This window comes from Silene latifolia, chromosome 3 (genome assembly GCF_048544455.1).
Source record: "Silene latifolia isolate original U9 population chromosome 3, ASM4854445v1, whole genome shotgun sequence".
NCBI lineage: Eukaryota > Viridiplantae > Streptophyta > Magnoliopsida > Caryophyllales > Caryophyllaceae > Silene > Silene latifolia.
Genome location: NC_133528.1, coordinates 12,728,993 through 12,749,625, shown reverse-complemented (window position 1 = coordinate 12,749,625; position 20,633 = coordinate 12,728,993). Strand labels below are relative to the sequence as shown.

Below are 20,633 nucleotides of genomic sequence, written 5' to 3'. Positions count from 1 at the left end.
TTGAATTGGGTCTTATTGATGTTGACTTTGATTTTGAATTGTTTAAATTAGTTATAGAAGACAAAACTTCCTGAATTGAAATAGTGAATTCGTAATTAATTTTATTAATTGATGTTGACGGAAACTTTATTTTAATGAAACAATACAATCAATGGCATTACAATATGAAAGAGTTATTCTAGCATGAACGAAAATATAGGAATCATCAATTGTCGGAGCGAAATTAGGATCCGGTGGAGAACTAGGACTGAAGGTACTTAACAAGGCCAACATCAAGCTGGAACGCCTTGGAAAGAACATCAACGGAAATAAGTGGGTCGGAACCAAAGACCGCGTTAGGAATAGTGACTACACCCGGGTTTTGGCTACTCAATCCTGAGAAGGCAACTGCAGGGGTTTTGCCAATGTTCAGCTGGAAATGAATAAGGCCTTGTGGAAAAACAAACACGTCACCTTTGTTAAGCACCTTAGTGAATAACTTGTTGCCGCCATTGGCCTGATTTGAGGTGATGAAACCCACGTAGATAGTACCCTCCATAACGGTGAAAACCTCAGTGGCGCGAGGATGAGTGTGGGGTGATATGAGCCCGTATGGTGCAAAGTCGAGCCTAGCAACGGATATGCCAAGGGTGTTGAGTCCTGCTAGGTTCGTTGGGTTTACTAGAGTCACGCCGGATCCAAGCCTGTTGTTAGTGTTGGCCGGAACGTCTAACCCTTTGAAGTAAAAATCATCTGGAGTTGCTTCGTTTCGGTTCTTGCATAAGAGCCCATTTACAAACACTGTAAAGAGATAACCGGATTATTATTAGTTTTTGCAAATCATGTCGTATCATGTACGTTCAAAATAACACGAAGTTAATCAAATTTTTTTTTTTTTTTTTTTTTTTTGACAATAATGAACTTCATATATTAACTTAAAAAGTGCATACAGTATCAGCCAGTTGCCAAGCTAACTGACCAGTGAACATACAGACGAAGGAAACTACGAATTGTGCTCAAAGAGTGGCGCAATTCGATTGGTACTGGCTTTTTGGAGGCCAGAACAGCAGATAATTTTGTTGATGTAACCTTGAAAACAGCGGAAGGTTGCGAAGCTAAGTGTGCTCTATACATTGTGAGAAGAAGGGCTTTTGTTGATGCTGCAAAAACCGTAGATGCACGGACTTGTTGGACAACAGGAATATCAGAGCTCGTATCCGAAGAAGAGATGATGTAGTGATCCCTCTGAGGTGACCTGCAAACAGGAATAAAGTAAGTCATCGCAGAGGCAGGAAGAGCAACGTTCAAGATTGGTAAAGACAGTTTAGAAGCTGCCGCATAAAAGGAGGAACAAAGAACGGGCATCTGAGAATGAGATGCAATAAGGTAGTCAGATAGGTGTAAAATCTGAACCGGATTGACGTTGGAGTTTTCAAAGACTACCGAGTTGCGAGTCATCCAAATGGCCTTAATAATACAAAGGAAACGAAGTAGGCACTGATCTGAAGATTCCGTGACCCTGTGAAAATAGGTAATAAAATCAGCAATCCATCGTTGCAAAGAAACAGCAGGATTGGCCACAGAATTAATGCCAAGAACCGAAGATAGCCAAACATGTCTAGAAACAGAACAAGAGCGAAAAAGATGATCTAACGACTCCGAATGTGAGTGGCATAAAACACAGCAAGTACTAACCTGGATGCCTCTAACAGAAAGATTTTCTAAAGAGGGAAGGATATTATGTACAATACGCCAAACCAGGAGAGGGAACTTTGGAGAACAGCGAAAACCCCAAAGAATTTTCCAAGGAAAGGCAGAGTAGAACGTGGGAGAGCAGGAGAAGGACATCTGTGACAACAGGAAATCATATCCAGAGCGGACAGTATAAACTCCATCCTCCGTGTATTTCCAGTATAGGAAATCATCTATATCAATATGAGGGGGTTCCATAGCAAGAATAGCCTTGGCACACGGAGATTGAAACCAACGGTAAACAGAGAAAGGATTCCAGTCGCCTGAATCATGAAGCAAATCACCAAGAGATGGTGTTTCTGCGGCCGGAAAAAACCTCACAGAGGGGGTGTGGCCATTCACCCATGGGCTAGCAAGCAGGTCAACAGTGGCGCCGTTACCAAGCTTCCATGAAAAACCAGGAGAAAAAGCATTCGCCGCACGACATAAACCAGACCAAAAAAACGAAGGACGAGAGACTTTAGATCTTGAAGCTGGAATAGGTAGATCCTTCCTGTATTTGGGAGTCATAAACTTTGATAATAAACCAGATGGATGATGATGTATACGCCAGAAATTTTTCATAAGGGAAGCCTGACTTAGCAAAGAGACAGATTTCAAACCCAGGCCTCCACTATCAAGTGGAAGCTGCAGAGAATCTCGAGAGAGCCAGTGAATAGATTTATGACGTATGTCTTTACGCCACCAGAAAGCCGCAATCAAAGAGTCAAGCTTCTTACAAATCCCAAGCGGGAAAGGAATAGCAGTCATCAGAAACCTTAGAGAGCCCAAAATAATAGAGTTGATAATAATCAGCTTACAAGGCTGGCTGAGGTGAAGAGAGGACCAACCAATAATCCGGGAAGTCATCTTATCCAGTAAAGGATGAAACGCTGAAGATCTCTTAGAAGGAAGATCTACTGGGACGCCCAAATAATTCCCAAAGCAGTCAGAGGATCGCATCTTCAGAATGGATGCCATGTGGGACTTGAAATCAGTCGGAGCATTAGGACTGAATTTAATAAAAGACTTATCCAAATTTATCATCTGTCCCGATGCAAGTTCAAAGCACCGAAACAAATCCCTGAGAGTCTCAAAAGAAGATGGATTTGCTTTACAGCAAATGAAGGCATCATCAGCATAAAAGAGATGCGTGATAGGAGGAGCATACCGAGAAATCTTAAGGCCATTTAAGGTGCCAGTCTTTTCCGCTGTTCGCAACTGGCAAGATAAGACCTCCATGCACATGATAAACAAATAAGGTGAAAGAGGATCACCTTGCCTAAGACCACAAGAAGGTCTAAACATAGCAGAGGGCTCGACGTTGATAATGATATTATAAGTGACAGTCGATATGCATTCCCAAATAATATTTTGCCAGAAAATCGGGAACCTGAATTTCTTCATAACCGCGACAAGAAAAGTCCAAGAAACACGATCGAAAGCCTTATGCATATCAAGTTTCAAAGCTGCATAAGAAACCGATCCTTTCTTTGTCTTATTAAGATAGTGCATGATCTCGTGAGTAATAAGACAGCCGTCAGACATAAGCCGAGAAGGAACAAACGCTTGCTGAGAATCCGAAACAATCGATGAAATAACAAGCTTGAGGCGATTAGCAAGACACTTGGAGGCAAGGCGATAAATAACATTGCAGAGACTAATAGGACGATACTGAGAAATCAACTCTGGCTTCTCAACCTTAGGGATAAGAACAATATGCGTATGATTCCATTCTTTCAACATAACACCCGAGTTAAGGAAACGAAGAAGAGCCAAAGTAACCAACTGTCCTATCTGGGGCCAAAACATCTAGAAAAATTTGGGAGTAATCCCGTCCGGCCCAGGGGATTTGGACCCATCCATACCATTGAGTGCATGTATAATATCAGATTCCGAAAAAGGAGCAGATAACAGCAGGCAGTCCTCAGAGCTGAGCATCGGAAGATCTAGCGACTCCAGCAAAGGGTCAACAAACCCCCGAGGTGAGCCAGAGTCATGAGGAGGTGTTGCACACAGGAGATCCTGAAAGAAAGATGTAATCTCCAACGAAATCTGATCTGAACTAAACAACCATTCACCAGAGCTAGAACGTAAAGCAAGAATACGCTGATGAGAAGACCGTTGTTTGACACGGGAATACAAGAACCGTGAGGGGAGGCCATCAAGAACCTCGTGCTTCAATTTTGCGCGTTGAAGCCAATAAGAATGTTGAGTCTGTATAAGTTGAAGTTGTGCAGCACGAACTTGTTGAAAAGAGGTTGCTGACTGAACATCTGTAATCCCGGAACTAGAACATTGTGCTTGATGCAGTAAATCAAATTTAAATTATGTACTCGTAGCAACATGCGATTCGCGACTTTTTTTTCAGTGTTGACACTAATACAAAGTTTCAGGTTTACTCTTATTTATTCAACGTTTAACCATAGGAAAAGTGGATTATACCACTCAAGACCTGTGAATTTGTAATAACAAGTGAAGTAAACTAGTAAATTTAAAGTGACAATATTGGAATATTGTGGATTACACTGTTCCCTCTGTCTTTATTATCTATCAATCAATACTATATATTAATTCCAGAAACCAAGGGACTTCAATGTAATTAAAGAAAGTTATACAAATTAATTATACTATATAGTTTTAAATCACTAGCACCGTGTGATGGACCCGATTAAGGGATCTCAATGCAAATATTATATAGTTTGGGTTAAAATTAAATTATATAGAAGCTTGGTAATTTTCCTAAATATTTATAGAAAACTAGAAGATGGTAAATTTCCTTAAAATAAAATAGTTAATTAGTATAAACATGCGCACTTATGGTATTAATTATTATCATCATAAAATTATATATTAAATTTAAAATATATGCAATTTTATTAAACTTTACAGTTTATTAGATGTATAGAGATGTTAATTATTTAACATATAAAAATATAATATAGGTCGGTTATAAATAATTCAAGTTAGATTCCATAATATATAATATATTTATATAAATATATAATCCTCTTAAAATTGCATGCATGCCTAAATAGTAAAAATAATTTCGTCAGTAAAAAAAAATTGTAGTAACATTGGATATAGTTATATGATGGTAATCACTCATTTGAATAGTAAAAGTCATAATATTATCAACGAGATTAGTGAAAGCGGTAGAAACAACAACGAGAGTAGTGAAATAATTAATATTAATGCGGCAGTAGTGAAAATAAAAATAATTACGGTGGGAGTAGTGAAATTACCAATATTAATGTGGCAGTAGTGACAATAACAATAATTACAGCGAGAGTAGTGAAAGTAACAATGATTACGGGCAAGTGAAATGTTATTACTATTGTTTCATTAATAAGAGTAAAAATATTAATAGCGGGAGTAGTGAATTTGTCTCAAAATTTATTTCACCGTAATTTTAGGATATGTCATAGAAAAATATATTAATGATAAATTTATGGGTTGTGTAACTTTAACTAATTTTATTTAATGAAAAAAAAATTTAGTGGTAAGTAGAGGTAGCCCGGGCGAAGCCGGGCACCAATACTAGTTTATAAATGATTAAAGAATCCCTCACAATAAACAAAAAAAAAGTAACAAATGATTAAGACAAAAGGAGTATAAGATATTCACCTGCTTTTGTAGGATCACTTGTTGCGACACAGAAGTCTTGTAGCTGGGACGGATCGGTGGCGTATGCCAAAGACAAGTATAGCCATGCAAGCAATTGTTGAAAGTAAAAGCTTTAGAAATGCCATTATTGACGTATTGGACTATACATATTTCTTAGTTTTTCTTGTAGAAAGTGAAGATTTTAGACGTTAATTTGATGGAGTAATATTGAAAAACATCTCTTTTTATAGCATTAGATGGAAACTGTAGGGGAGTTGAACTGGTCGTTAAAGTTCTACGATAACGCTATTGTAAATCAAAAGTAATGTAAAATAATGAGAAAAGATTACCGTGTTAGAATAACTAGTCTTGTTACAATGTTGGATTATGGTGGACAAAGTCCATTAATCTTACATTATCGTTGACTATTTCATTTTAATTGTTTGATTATCTTTTATGGTCTTGGATCATTGATTTTCATCGTTTATGTTATATTTTTACGACTCGATTTGATAAGATATTTATTGTAGACCTAGCAAATAAATCGTGTCTTGTCACATTCGTATTCGTCTCAGCTTTAAACGGGTTATCATTCTTACCAATATTTCAACCCTAACCCGGCCCAATGACATAAACGGGTCATTTGTCTCAACCGTAACTCAATCCATTTAATTTTTATATAACTCAACCCGATCTGTTTATCTCATTTATCTTTTAACAAGTAATTTTTAACCCACTTAACCCGTCGTTTAAACCAATAAACTAATAAAATAAATTAAGCTTTATAGCCCTATTATACCAAAAATGATGAACGAAAATGCTTATTTTTATGTTGTTTGATTGGATCATGATTCAAACCAAATATATTATGACACTTTTAAATAATTGTGTTATTCGTGTCGGGTTCGTGTCAAAAGAGCTCAACCCTAACCCGAACCATTTAAGTATCGTGTTGTATCGGTGTCAACCCAGTTACTTAAATGGGTCACAATGTCTTAACCTAACTCGTTAACTTCGTCTCTTAATGTCGTGTCAATGATTATCACCTCTAATTTATTTGACCGAGTAGCTTATTTGACCAAAGTTTCAAATAACTTATTTTTTGTAGCTATTTGACAAGTAGCTTATTTAACCAAATAAGCTATCTGAAAAGAAATGATACGTACGGTAATATTTGAGAAATGACTAATGAGGTATCTGATCTATATTATCTTCCCTTTGTACCCATGTAACCTATAATATTGTATTAAATAATTACTATATCCTTTTATCTAATTTCACCAATAATCAGCTATCTTTTCAGCTAGTTTGGCAAACATTTTTTTTATAAAATCAGTTAGCTTATTAGCTACTCCCTCCGTCCCGGTCATTTGTTGTCCTTTGATTTTGGCACAAAAACCAAGAAAAGAGGAGGGGGCCAATTAGTAAATGACAAGTGAACCAAATTGAGTGTGAATGATCAAATTGTTCATCAAGTTCATTCTTAAAATAGAAAGGACAACAATTGACCAGGACAGAGGAGTAGTTTCTAATTTTTAGCTAAATTTTCAGGTTTCAGTTAGCTTTTCGGTTTTCAGTTACCTTTTCAGATTTCAGCCACTTTTTCACCTAGTTTTACCAAACATAGCCTATTTGTACAATCGTTGGTGGTCGGATATGAGTATGGTTATTGACCAACTACGTTGTTCTTGCTCGTGATCTATTGAATTATTTTTTTTATTTAATCATTTGTTTATCTTTAGTTAGAATATCCTCATAAGTGAATGAGACGAAGAAAGTAATAGTTTATTTACTTCAAATAATCGATTTAATGAGACATACTAACTTATACTCTGTAATAGTTCAAATCAAATTTGGTCAAAAATAAATAACAATAGAATTATGGAATACACATATAGCATACTTATTATGTAAGTTGAGTGGTGAAGAAGTATTAATCTCCCTTTAGTATGCACAAATTCGTAAACTTAAAATTGTTCAAGTACTGTAGATTGTAGAGAATTGATTATAATTGGATGATTATTATTAACATTAAGCATTGTATTTATACAAGAGAGCACACAACCCTAATCCTTGATAGACAAGCTAACTATCTTACAGAATATGGAAAATACAATCTATATAAAATAACTAAAGATACGATAAATAATTACAAGATATTTACGTATTATCCTTAACACGCTCCCGCAAGATGGACTGTCCTTGGACATGGCCAATCTTGGAAACCAGTGAAGAAAAACGAGCACGAGCAAGGGGTTTCGTTAAAGCGTCAGCGAGTTGATCGTCCCCCGAAACATGTTGTACCCGAAGAGTCCCTTGTTGAACCCGTTCGCGAACAAAATGAAAAGCCAAAGCAACGTGCTTCATACGGGAGTGAAAAACGGATTGGCGATAATTGGTTGCACTTAAGTTATCACAATATATCACCGGAGGAGTAACAGAGGTCACATGTAGTTCATAAAGAAGAGATTGAACCCATATAAGTTCCGAGGTAGTATCGGCTATGGCCCGGAACTCGGCCTCCCGTAGATGAACGAGCAAGGGCACGTTGCTTCTTAGAAGACCAAGAAACGGGATTACGACCAAGGTAAATGACAAAACCAGTAGTGGATACATAATCCGCCTTATCACCCGCAAGATCAGCATCACAAAATGCATGAAGAAGCGGAGGACTCGAGCGATGAAGCATAATGCCGTGAGAAATAGAGCCTTTCAAGTAGCATAAAAGACGCTTCAAGGCAGACCAATGGGGAAGCCGTGGAGCCTGCATAAATTGTGCTAACTTGTTGACAGCAAAGGAAATATCCGGACGGGTTAGTGACAAATATTGCAAGCTACCAACAATAGCTCGATAATCCGTGACATTGGGAATGAAGTCACCAGCATCTTTACGCAAGAAGCAATCAGAAGCAAGAGGAGTAGGCAGCGGTTTAGCATCTAACATTTTATGACGATCAAGCAAATCATAAATGTATTTCCTTTGAGATAAAAATAAACCAGAGGCCATGGGACGGACTTCAACACCAAGAAAATAAGACAACGGACCCAAATCTTTGAGAGAAAACCGAGAAGCAATGTGAGAAATAAAGGTATTAAGAGAAGATAAACACGGACCAAGAACAACAATATCATCAACATAGATAAGTAAGTAAATGGGGGAGGACGAGTGATGGAGTATGAATAGTGAGGGATCAGCAAGAGACCCTTTGAAACCATAGGACAGTAAGTAAGATTTTAATTCAGTGTACCACGCCCGAGGTGCCTGTTTCAGGCCGTATATGGCTTTGGAAAGTTGGCAGACATGGGACGGGCACGTTTGATCAATGAAGCCAGGAGGTTGCTCCATGAACACGGTTTCTGTAAGAGTGCCTTGAAGGAAGGCATTGTTGACATCCAATTGACGGAGATGCCAACCTTTAGTAACTGCAAGAGAGAGTAACACACGAATCGTAGTAGGTTTGACAACGGGACTAAAAGTTTCTGAAAAATCAATACCTGCACGTTGATGAAATCCCTTAGCTACGAGTCGAGCCTTAAATTTGTCGATGGTATTGTCTGGACGGTATTTGACACAATAAACCCATTTGCACCCCACAACATTTTGAGAGGAAGAACGTGGGACAAGAGACCATGTTTGGTTTCGAATGAGTGCATCATACTCGTCCTGCATAGCTGCGCGCCACCGGGAGTCAAGGAGGGCTTGTTTGGTGGTAGTGGGAAGAGAGGGAGTTTGGGTAAGGGTTAGGAGTTTGGCATATTTAGGATTAGGCTTTCTGATGTTGTTCATGAGACGGGTAGTAGTGGTACGCGGAGGAGGAGGGGGAGGAGGGGGAGGTGGGGGAGAATGGGAAGGAGGAGAAGGTTGGGCAGCAGGTGTGGCAGGGGAGGCAGCAGGTGTGGCAGGGGAGGCATTCTGATTTGGCGAGGCAGGGGTGGCAGGGGAAGCAGGGGATGGGGGGTCCGTGGGGTCAGCAGGAGAAGGGGAGGAGGTGGGTGTGAGGATGGGCAAGGATAGGGTGCACCACTGCTGTACAGTGGGCAACGGCTGAGACGAGGAGGAAGGAGGGTAAGAAGGGAACTCGTGCTCAAAGAATTTGACATGTCGAGAAGTGTAAATTTTCTTTGAGACGGGTTCAAAACAGTGATAGGCAGATTGAGAGGAAGAATAGCCAATGAAGATACATGGTGCGGAGCGGGGAGAGAGTTTGTGAGAAGCATAAGGCCGTAGCCATGGATAACAGAGGCAACCAAAGGAGCGCAATTTGGCATAATTGGGTAAATGTTTGAAGAGACGGAAGAATGGAGAGTCATTGTTGAGAGTGGGGGTGGGAAGGCGATTTATGAGGTAGGCAGCCGTAACAAACGCGAAGGACCAGAGTGAAGAAGGAAGGCGAGCATGATGAAGTAATGCGAGACCCGTTTCAACTATATGACGGTGTCTTCGTTCCGCAAAACCATTATGCTCGGGAGTGTGCGGTGGCGAAGTGAGATGGGAAATGCCATCATTGAGAAGAGAGGGAGTTAATTTGATATATTCCCCACCATTATCGGAGTAAAGACGTAATATGGGGAGATTGAAATATTTTTCCACAAGAGCCCGAAAGCGATTAAACGTAGGTGCGGTGTCGGATTTTTGTTTAAGCGGATACAACCATATATAATGAGTGAAATGATCAATGAATATGACATAATATTTGAAACCATCGATTGAGGATACGGGAGAGGTCCATACATCGGAGTAAATTAAATCAAGAGGAGCGGAAGACGTAAGAGAATTGAAATTAAATGGTAACTTATGACTTTTATTGATCTCACAAGAATTGCAGGGACGATTAAAGGAAGTACTAGTAATTAAATTTTGACGACAAATATTAGAAAATATATTGTGAGATGGATGCCCAAGACGATGATGCCACGGCACGGGTGTGGAAGCAAGACCGACATGAGCTTGAGGGATAGAAGGCGTCCATTCATATACGCCAGAGCTAAGAGGACCTTGGAGGAGCGGAGCTGTCTGCGAGGGAACCTTTAATGAAAAAGAGGAAGAGGAAAATTCAAGTAAGAGATCATTATCTTTGCAAAGTTGTGAGATAGAAATTATTTTGCGAGAGATTGAAGGAACATATAACACATTATTAAAGTGTAAGGTAAGTGAAGGAGAAATAGTGATAGAAAAAGAGCCTATATGAGAGATGGGTAAGGATGAACCGTCCCCAATAATGAGTTCATCAGTACCGTCATATGGGGCGTGCAGCGAGAGAGTATTGAGGTCATTAGTTATGTGATGAGTAGCGCCGCTATCCAATAAATAGGATGACGGGTTGGCAGAGGAGGCAGCCATAGCCGTGTGGGCTTGACGGCGCTGCTGTTTAGAGCGAGGAGGAGGTTGAGGGAACACAACATTGGGGAATTTGGTCTTAAAGTCGACACAGTTAGAGAGGTAGTGACCTGTGTAGCGACACCACTGGCAAGTGCCGCGAAAGGTAGTTGAGGGAGAGGGTGTGGGAAGCAGACCTGCAGTTTTGGTGGAGACAGGGCGGTTGGAATTAGGACGGTAGGAGGTAAAGGGTAGAGGAGAGGAGGAGGGGGCAGAGGCAGGGATATGGGCAAGGTTGAGCTCGTGATTGAGGAGCTTTTCATGGAGGGCTTCAAGAGTAATGGGTGTGTCACGAGCACGAACCGCCTCAATCACCGGTTGATAGGTTTTGTAGTCAAGGCCACGGAGGACCTTGTCCACAACATCTTCAATATCCATTGTTTTGCCAAGAAGGGCAAGCTCATTGACACAAGCAGTTATGTCATGCATATAGGTGGCGATTGAGCGGTCAGATTTGGTAATATTGTCGAAACGATTTTTGATTTGGAGCAAGTGACCACGAGAGGGATTGGCATAGGTAGTCTCTAGGATAGTCCACACCTCGCGAGAGGTGGTGGCTTTCAGAACAAGTGGGGAGACATCCGAGTGGAGGGTACCAAGCAGGGCTCCTTTGAGGAGACTATCTTGGCGCTTCCAGGTGGCAAATTTGGGGTTGGGATTTGTTTTGGAGTCGGTGGTGACAGTAGCAGCAGGGGCAGGGTGGGAACCATCGACAAACTTGAGGAGATCGAAGCCATAGAGGAGATCAGCAACCTGCGTTTTCCAGGCACGGTAAGTTTTGGAGGTGAGTTGAGTGCAGGAGGCAAAGTTTATGAGAATGAAGGGAGAGGTGGGCTCATGGGGGTTTGGGATTGAAACACCAGAATTAGCCATGAGAGAAAAAAAAAACGGAGATTAGGGTTGTAGAAGAAAGATAACAGCCTAGGATGTAAGGCTTGATACCATGTAGAGAATTGATTATAATTGGATGATTATTATTAACATTAAGCATTGTATTTATACAAGAGAGCACACAACCCTAATCCTTGATAGACAAGCTAACTATCTTACAGAATATGGAAAATACAATCTATATAAAATAACTAAAGATACGATAAATAATTACAAGATATTTACGTATTATCCTTAACATAGATGAGATCGACAAAGGCTAATTCTTTAGGAATAACAAAAAAACTTGTCCCATTCTATTCAAGTGAGTGATGTTTATAATTGTAATATGGAAATTGTCGTCTTAAGAGACCATCTGTTACTGAAGATGGTTGAAAAACTTATCTAATTAAAGTTGTAATAACTTTTCAAAAATCAGCTACAGTATATTGCATGCATTGGATATAAGTTCATCATGATTGCACAACACAAAATCTCATTGAAGACGACACGTATCCGTCACTTTCGAGTGACGGATACCATTTCCTCTCACAAATAACCCAAATAGAGGAGAGAGGGAAGCACATGGGGTTGCCCCCACCTTGTCCCCCCTATCCGTTTTGTGAGTGACATTACCCGTCACTTGCCCCGACCCGTCTTCAGCAAGACTAACTGTACAACACAATGGATAGGTCTCAAAGTTGTACCCTTAGTTTCATTCAAAGTTTGTACATCTCTAATAAATAAATTTAGAAGTTTGAGAATAATTAGCTAGATGTGGCTAATTGATTATGACATTTAATTTTGAAGACTTTTCACATGGGTGTTAATTACTTATACTTAATCCATCCCTGTCATTTATTGTCCTTTAATTTTAGCGCAAAGACAAAGAAAATAGAAAATGGTCAATTACTAAATAACAAGTGGAACAAATTATGTGTGAATGATCAAATTGCTCATCAAGTTTATTCTTAAAATAGAAAGGACAACAATTCACTGAGACACCCAAATATGGAAAATGACAACAAATGACCGGGACAGGGGAGTAACTTATAAGTATGCTTTTGAAGTACTCTGTGTATCTATGGTATAGTTATTTCCGAGTTTGAGTTACACTAAAGGATGTATATACAAGTATAATTTATTTTAAAATCTGGGTCGTTTAATTCGTTTCATACAATAAAGAAAACGTAATATAGAACTGAATTGTTTTTCAACAATAGGAAGCAAGATTATTACATACAACGTTTAATAATCTCCGCAATTTATAAATACATTTCACTTCCAACATTTATTTATCCTTGAATTACGAAGTAATATCTAAGTGCTAAAAAAAGCTTTCATATATAATTTGATGATTAATTCCTAATTTCTTTTCATATTAACTCGTTTCTCACTTTTTCATGCTATCTTTTCATATATAGAACCCAATCAATTCATTCTTTTGAAAAACAATTCTTGTTTTTTGCAATAATGTTCTTATAGTTCTTCTCAAACGCACCGTTGTCTACACTAGAGTTGCGGCGGTTGTGCGATAATGACAATCCAGAACGATTTTTAAGATAGTTAAGATCAAATCAGTGAAATCTTGACCAAAAAGTTAAATGGGAAGAAAAGTAAAAAACGAAGTAAGTATTTTACTAGACATAACAAAAAAACAAGTATTGTATTATCACAAGATACTCTTCCAACGATAATATGAAGAATACAATTATTACAACGAGTAAAACACAAAAAAAATAGTTATGCATCTAATAATAGGGAATTATATAGTTAATTCCAAAGATTAATTTCCTGTGGAGAACTTGGATTGCAACATTTTGATGACATTAGCATCAAGCTGAAAAGCCTTGGATAAAACATCAACGTTGATGGGAGGCTCAGCACCAAAGACCGCGTTGGAAACAGTAATCACACCGGGATTCTGGCTGCTCAACCCCGAAAATGCAACTGCTGCTGTCTTACCAATGTTGAGTTGAAAGTGAATTAAACCTTGTGGGAACACAAACACGTCTCCCTTGTTAAGCACCTTTGTGAACAACTTATTACCGCCACTGGCCTGGTTTGAGGTGACGAAACCAACATATATGGTTCCATCCAAGACGGTGAACACCTCAGTGGCGCGAGGGTGGGTGTGGGGTGAGATTAGTCCATATGGCGCGAAGTCTAGCCTAGCAACTGATATGCCGAGAGTGTTGAGTCCGAGTAAGTTCATTGCGCTCACTAGTTTCACACCCGATCCAAGACTGCTTAATGGGGCCGGAACGTCTAGCCCTTTGAACAGAAAATCTTCGGGTGTCGCCTCCATTGGGTTCTTGCAAAAGAGTCCATTCACAAATACTGCAATAATAATACAGAGTACATACGTTAGTAATTATTACATCTCAACCAAAAGCTTAACTCGATGGTTGAAGTCTAATGATCGATTTAATATTCTAACATTATCGACTTATTGATAAACATGGACCTATATATATAACTCGAAATTAAGTACTTACTTCCGTTATTGGTATCGTTTGTGGCGACACAAAAATCTTGAAGCTGGGTCGGATCAGTGGCATAAACCAAGGATAAGCTTATGAGCAAAAGGGTTAAGTGTGCAAAGATCTTGGAAAGTGCCATGGTAATATCTTTGATTAGTGAGGTGATTATGGGTTTAATTGTGGTTTTTGATGATTGTTTAACACAACAAAATGGGCCTTTTATAGGCTAAGGATTAGATACGTTAATGTTTAAGGGTTGAATTGGTCGTAGAATTTGAAGAAGTATTATGTGATTAAAGTCGCTAATTCTGATGGTTGTATGACTAAATACGTCTTTAATTAGTAGGTAATGACTAAGAACTACTAATACAATTTTTTCATAATGGTGGACCATGTATTAGATATTTAGATATTACCATGAATGTCTAGAACAACTTGCGAACTATAACCAACAATCAAATGAATAACCAGTTTTATAAATCCTCCATTTCAATCAATTCTACACATTTGTTTAAAATATAACTCGCATATATTTTAAACAAATGATTCGAATAGGGAGTAGTTTGTAAGACCTTGTTCTATAAAAACACTGTGTCATACAGATTTACCACCTAAATACTCATAATCATATACTCCGTACTTAGTATATTATTTAAAATGGATAATAAAAGATTTAAAAAATGTTTAAAAACCTCTTTTACTCAAATTCTTATGTAAAACAGTCTTACACAAAATTTCGTGATTGATGAATTTTTTTGGTAAATGTTAGGTGACTAATACTTTAGTTTAATAATGGAGTACCATTTTAATTATAAGTATTAATGGAATGCAACTTATAATTAAATATATTCTTCATTTTTAATATGCATTATTATTGGTAAAAATTACTCTCTACGTTTAACGTTTAACAAAAGTTGACACATACGTGTTTCGTAATATATATTTACCTCCTAGTGTGGTCGATCGTGACTACCGACTGCTAGTGAGGTCGATCTTGACTCTTGAGACCCCATAACATTATATTACAGAGTATATATTGACATTTTTTATTGTTAAATTTGTCAATCATAAAAAAATTGTTTTTAGACTCTGCCTTATAAATAAAAAAAGCATAATAATAATTACATTAAAATTGATCTCACGCTGTAACTACTTTAGCTACATCACTAGCCTAAGTTACAATAAACGGATAAAATTAAGAAAAAGAGGTACTAAACCTATATTCGGATAATGGCATATGCTCTAACTCTACGTTAATCCCTTTCTAAGATACCTCTAGTGATTGCCAGTAGGTCTCATACCGTCTCCCACTAATTTAGTGGGAGACATAATAAAAAAAAAAAAAATTGAGTGGATCCCTCACCTTATCATGTGAGAGGTCTCTCAATAACGCTATTGAGAGACCGTCTTTCCGGAATTTTTATAATTGCCTAGTCATAATAGTATGACATCGTATCATATATTTTTCCTCACTTTTCTAGAATTGTAGATGAAATAGTCAAGTCATGTGTTTGGACAAATTAACGTAATTAATTAATGGTAATTAACATTTTGTTCATCCAGGAATCACTAGTCACTACCTATTATAAGTAAATCAATTGACCTCGTCATCAAACACCCAACAATAATGAAAACTAGTTTGACACCCGTGCATTGCAACAAGGTAATTAACTTAGTTATAATGTTACATGCTATGTCTAATATAGAAAATTATATCATATTTGGAGAGAATGATACCAACTCTTGAGGGTTAAGACAATAATATAAACTAGTATTGGTGCCCGGCTTCGCCCGGGCTACCTCTACTTACCATTATTATTATTTTTTCATTAAATAAAATTACTTAAATTTGTATAACCCATAAATTAATCATTAACATATTTTCTATATGACATATCCATTACGGAAATAAATTTTGAGACAATTCACTACTCCTGCTATTAATATTTTACTCTTATTAAAGAAACAATAGTAATAACATTTCACTACTTGCCCGTAATTATTTTTACTTTCACTACTCCCGCCGTAATTATTGTTACTTTCACTACTGCCGCATTAATATTGATAATTTCACCACTTCCGCCGTAATTATTGTTACTTTCACTATTGCCGCATTAATATGGATTATTTCACTACTCCCGTTGTTGTTTCTACCACTCTCACTAATTTCGCTGATAATATTGTTACTTTTACTATTCAAATGAGTGATTACTATCATATAACTATATCCAATGTTACTACAATTCTTTTCTTTACTGACGAAATTACTTTTACTACTTAGTCATGCAATTTTAAGAGGATTATGCATTAAATCAAATCGAAAAAATTATGCAATCAATACTATATATTAAATCCAGAAACCAAGGAACTTCCATGTAATTAAAGAAAGTTATACAAGTTAATTATACTATATAGTTTTAAATCACTAGCACCGTGTGATGGACCCGATTAAGGGATCTCAATGCAAATATTATATAGTTTGGGTTAAAATTAAATTATATAGAAGTTTGGTAATTTTCCTAAACATTTGTAAGAGACTAAAATATGGTCAATTTCCTTAAAATAAAATAATTAACTAAGATGGTCAATTTCAAGGAAACTGAAAGAAAGAAGATGCTTGGTAATTTTCCTAAATATTTATAGAAGACTAGAAGATGGTCAATTTCCTTAAAATAAAATAATTAATTAGTATAAACATGTTCACTTATGTTATTAATTATTATCATCATAAAATTATATATTAAATTTAAAATCTATGCAATTTTATTAAACTTTATAGTTTATTAGATGTATATAGATGTTAATTATTTAACATACAAAAATATAATATAAGTAGGTTATAAATAATTCAAGTTAGATTCCATAATATATAACATTGCATAATTGTTTCGATTTGATTTAATGCATGTGACACCCCCATACTCCAAGTGCCTTACCAGGACCACTTAAGGTATGGAAATGTCACCATCTCGGTTACCCGAGGCAATGATAATCATAAGATAATAAAGAAACATACTTTAAAAGTAAATACGGTTTAAGTGATCACATATCCAAACCAAAACTGTTAAAACTAAAATACAAAATATTCAAAAATGTCTACTAGCCAAAACTGTCACAACTATAAGACATCGTCTGACACAGCGGAAGACTCTTCTAACAGCCACGTGATGAATCATCCCAGCTATCCCATATGCGTCACATCATACCTGCTCAATAACTGCTCACCACCCCCGAATGGATCACCACAATTTTTAAAACATTTAAACGGGGTCAGTACTAATTACACAACACAAAACCACAAGGAAACAAGTACACAAACAGCTCAACAACAGAACAATCCTCCAAACTCCATAATCAATCTCCACACAACTGACTACACACTAAAGTGTGTAGCCCTGCCAGAGTACCCATCGCAACAGATACTCCACACCGCCAGTGGAGGTCCGCAGCCGTTCCCACCTAAGCCCCGCTCATCTCCATCGAGCGATAAACCCATGTTCATTAATGTGCACATCCCTTATGTGGCGGGTTCCACAGAAGGCGAATCAAGGGCGTGAAGTCTCTCCCGCAAGTGACTCCACTCAGCCAGGGACGCACCCCGAAGATCACAGACAGTTAAACAGTAATCACAACACAAAATCAACAACCGTCTGAATCAATCAACAATACGAAATCACAACCGTCTGAATCAATCAACAATCACTAACTACAACACAATCACCACACATTATGTAATTAATACTGAGTAGGGAAACCCTACCTGGAACAGCAATCACCAAGATCGTCACAATCAGCTAATCAACATCGTCCTTCACTAAAATTACTTCCTATCAAGCATACATGTGGGAAATATCGGTATACTTCCCTTAAAATTAAGGATTATAACGAAATTATAATCTATGAAAAACGAGTCATAAATGAATTAGCATAAACAAAAAGAATAGAAATAAGAATCAACCTTCGGTCCTAGCAAAATCGGCCTAAGAACAATATCGCAATGATATTCGCCTAATCGTTGCACCCAAAATGATATGAGAAATGCCATTTTGTTCTTGCTAGAATCGATCCCCAAATTCACTAATTAAGTAGGGTTTTTGTGTGATTTTGAGGAGAGAATTTTTTAGGTCAAAAATTAGGTTAGAAATGATCTCCCTCTCTCCCTATTATAACCGAAATAGGGAGAGGAATAAGGGAAGATATTTCTTCCTATTTTCGGTTTTGACCAACCGAAATAATGAGGAGAATAATCTCCTTATTTTCGGTTTTTATAAACTACCAAAATGAGGAGAAAATCTTATTATTTTGGTAATCCTCAAAATGTATAAATGTGTATTATTTTCTCAATTGTCTATATATCGACATGTATTAATAAGTCCACTTATAACAGCTTGCAGTCGATTTATCAATACCAGTCTGTCAACATACATTATGACAATATTGTATAATATATACATTAACTATAAATATCGCATATTTATAATTTGCTAATTAAATATAACTGATTACATTTAATTACGAATTAACATCTTAATTCGTTTAAGCTAACATTATATACATTTATTAAATATAACATATTATATTTAATTTACGAATTGACAGTTAATTCGTCTCAGCTAATATTATTTAATTAGATTAAATAATCGTCTCATCATCACATTGACTAACTGTTTAGTCAAATACTTGGACTAACCTTTTAGTCAGGCATCAATGTGACTATATTTTCATACAATCACATCTCTCAAACACATCCTTTAGGTGTGACTTTTAGGGACCAGTTGATCACCGCCATTAGTATGATAATAACGTCAAACTTTCTAGCAAGCCAACCGTTATTAAGTAATCGTTAATCAACTGATAAAATACGAAGTATACCCTTGTGAACCTATAAGAGATTTATAAATGTTATCACACTAATTTGTGGAGGACACAAGCTCCAACAAACTCCCACTTGTCCTCACAAGTGTATGTGCGATAACCGATTCTCATATCCTAAAATTTCTCCCACTCAATGTAAAACAATTAGCAAAATCCGTATTCACAAAGGTCGTATTTTACAAGTGATCAATATCAAGAGTGGTTTCCCCGACTAGAGAGTAACTTAACTGATAAACGAATCATCATTCGAGCATGGCCATGCATTTCAGTTACAACTCCTCGAGTGACCCTGAGAAATAACTAAACCTGATAAAGGTTGGATATTTTCTTCAACTCGAATCCTGCAGATATAAGCACAGTATGAAATGACCCAGAAAAAATCTGCTTAGCCTCCTGTTACGGCAGACCATGAGAAAGAAACCAAAGTCACCCAAAAACTGCCTTAATCTCAAGAGACAGTCGATAGTCAAAAGAATCGACTCTAGGAACACAATGGACGTCCAATCCACGACCTGACACCGAATGTTTTTAAACATTTAGGACTCCATTACGTTGTCATAAAAATTGTCCTACGAGGTATCGTTATAATCTCGCATCTGTGATCGATCAGTCAACCGTTTGACTTATGGCTCGTTGAACCCACCATCAATCGATCGCACAATATAATAGCCGAGTTATCTCGCTCATTAAGGCGATTACGGACCAAAACAAATATAATGTAATTCAGTTCACTTTGTGGCGTTCAATGTTGTCAGTACAATCCACATGGAAATAACGTGCCCTACATGCTTATCATAATTCAACGGTTTAGTGAGAGGGTTCGCGATGTTGTCATCCGAAGCTATCTTGTCAATCACTATCTCCTCTTACTCCACGTAATCACGAATTAGGTGAGCCTTCCGATGTACATGTCTAGACTTGTTGCTAGACTTAGGCTCCTTAGCCTGGAAGATGGCACCTCTATTGTCACAATAGATGGTGATTGGGTCATTCGAACTAAGAACTGTGGATAGTCCTTGTAAGAATTGACGCATCCATATAGCTTCCTTTGCTGCTTCCGAAGCGGCATAGTACTCGGATTCAGTAGTAGAATCTGCTACAACATCCTGTTTGCAACTCTTCCAGCTGACCGCAGTACCATTAAGAGTGAAGACGAACCCGGATTGAGATTTTGAATCATCTCGATCCGCTTGGAAGCTAGCATCTGCGTAACCGATTGCGCATAGCTTAGTATCTCCTCCATAAGTCAATACCCAATCCTTAGTCCTCCGTAGGTACTTGAGGATGTTTTTAACAGCTATCCAGTGTGTTTCACCTGGATTCTTTTGGTACCGACTCGTCATACTCAATGCATATGCCACGTCTGGACGTGTGCATATCATGGCATACATGATTGATCCTATTGCTGATGCATAAGGAACACGACTCATGCGCTTAATCCCTTCAGGCGTCTTGGGTGACTGAGACTTGCTCAAATGCATCCCAGAAGTCATTGGAAGGTTCCCCTTCTTGGAGTTGGTCATGCTGAACCTTTCAAGAATCTTATCCAAATAAGACTCCTGACTCAGTGATAACGTCCGTCGTGATCTATCTCGATAGATACGGATTCCCAATATGCGTTGTGCCTCACCCAGATTTTTCATCTGGAAATGGTTCTTCAACCATCCTTTAACCGAAGATAAGAGAGGAATGTCATTCCCAATCAAGAGTAT

General features: G+C 37.6%; 2 protein-coding genes across 2 annotated transcripts; both read right to left on the bottom strand.

Annotated features, from left to right (window-relative positions):
* Nucleotides 1-241: 241 nt before the first annotated feature.
* Nucleotides 242-7,683, bottom strand: LOC141648688 (putative germin-like protein 2-1). Its single transcript, XM_074457410.1, has 3 exons — nucleotides 7,481-7,683; nucleotides 5,338-5,447; nucleotides 242-780 (listed from the first exon to the last, which is right to left on the bottom strand). Exons 1-3 carry the CDS (start codon nucleotides 7,681-7,683, stop codon nucleotides 242-244), a joined length of 852 nt encoding a protein of 283 aa, XP_074313511.1.
* Nucleotides 7,684-13,210: 5,527 nt separating this feature from the next.
* LOC141647238 (germin-like protein) lies at nucleotides 13,211-14,279 on the bottom strand. Its single transcript, XM_074455351.1, has 2 exons — nucleotides 14,062-14,279; nucleotides 13,211-13,903 (listed from the first exon to the last, which is right to left on the bottom strand). Exons 1-2 carry the CDS (start codon nucleotides 14,183-14,185, stop codon nucleotides 13,350-13,352), a joined length of 678 nt encoding a protein of 225 aa, XP_074311452.1. The 5' UTR covers nucleotides 14,186-14,279; the 3' UTR covers nucleotides 13,211-13,349.
* Nucleotides 14,280-20,633: the final 6,354 nt, after the last annotated feature.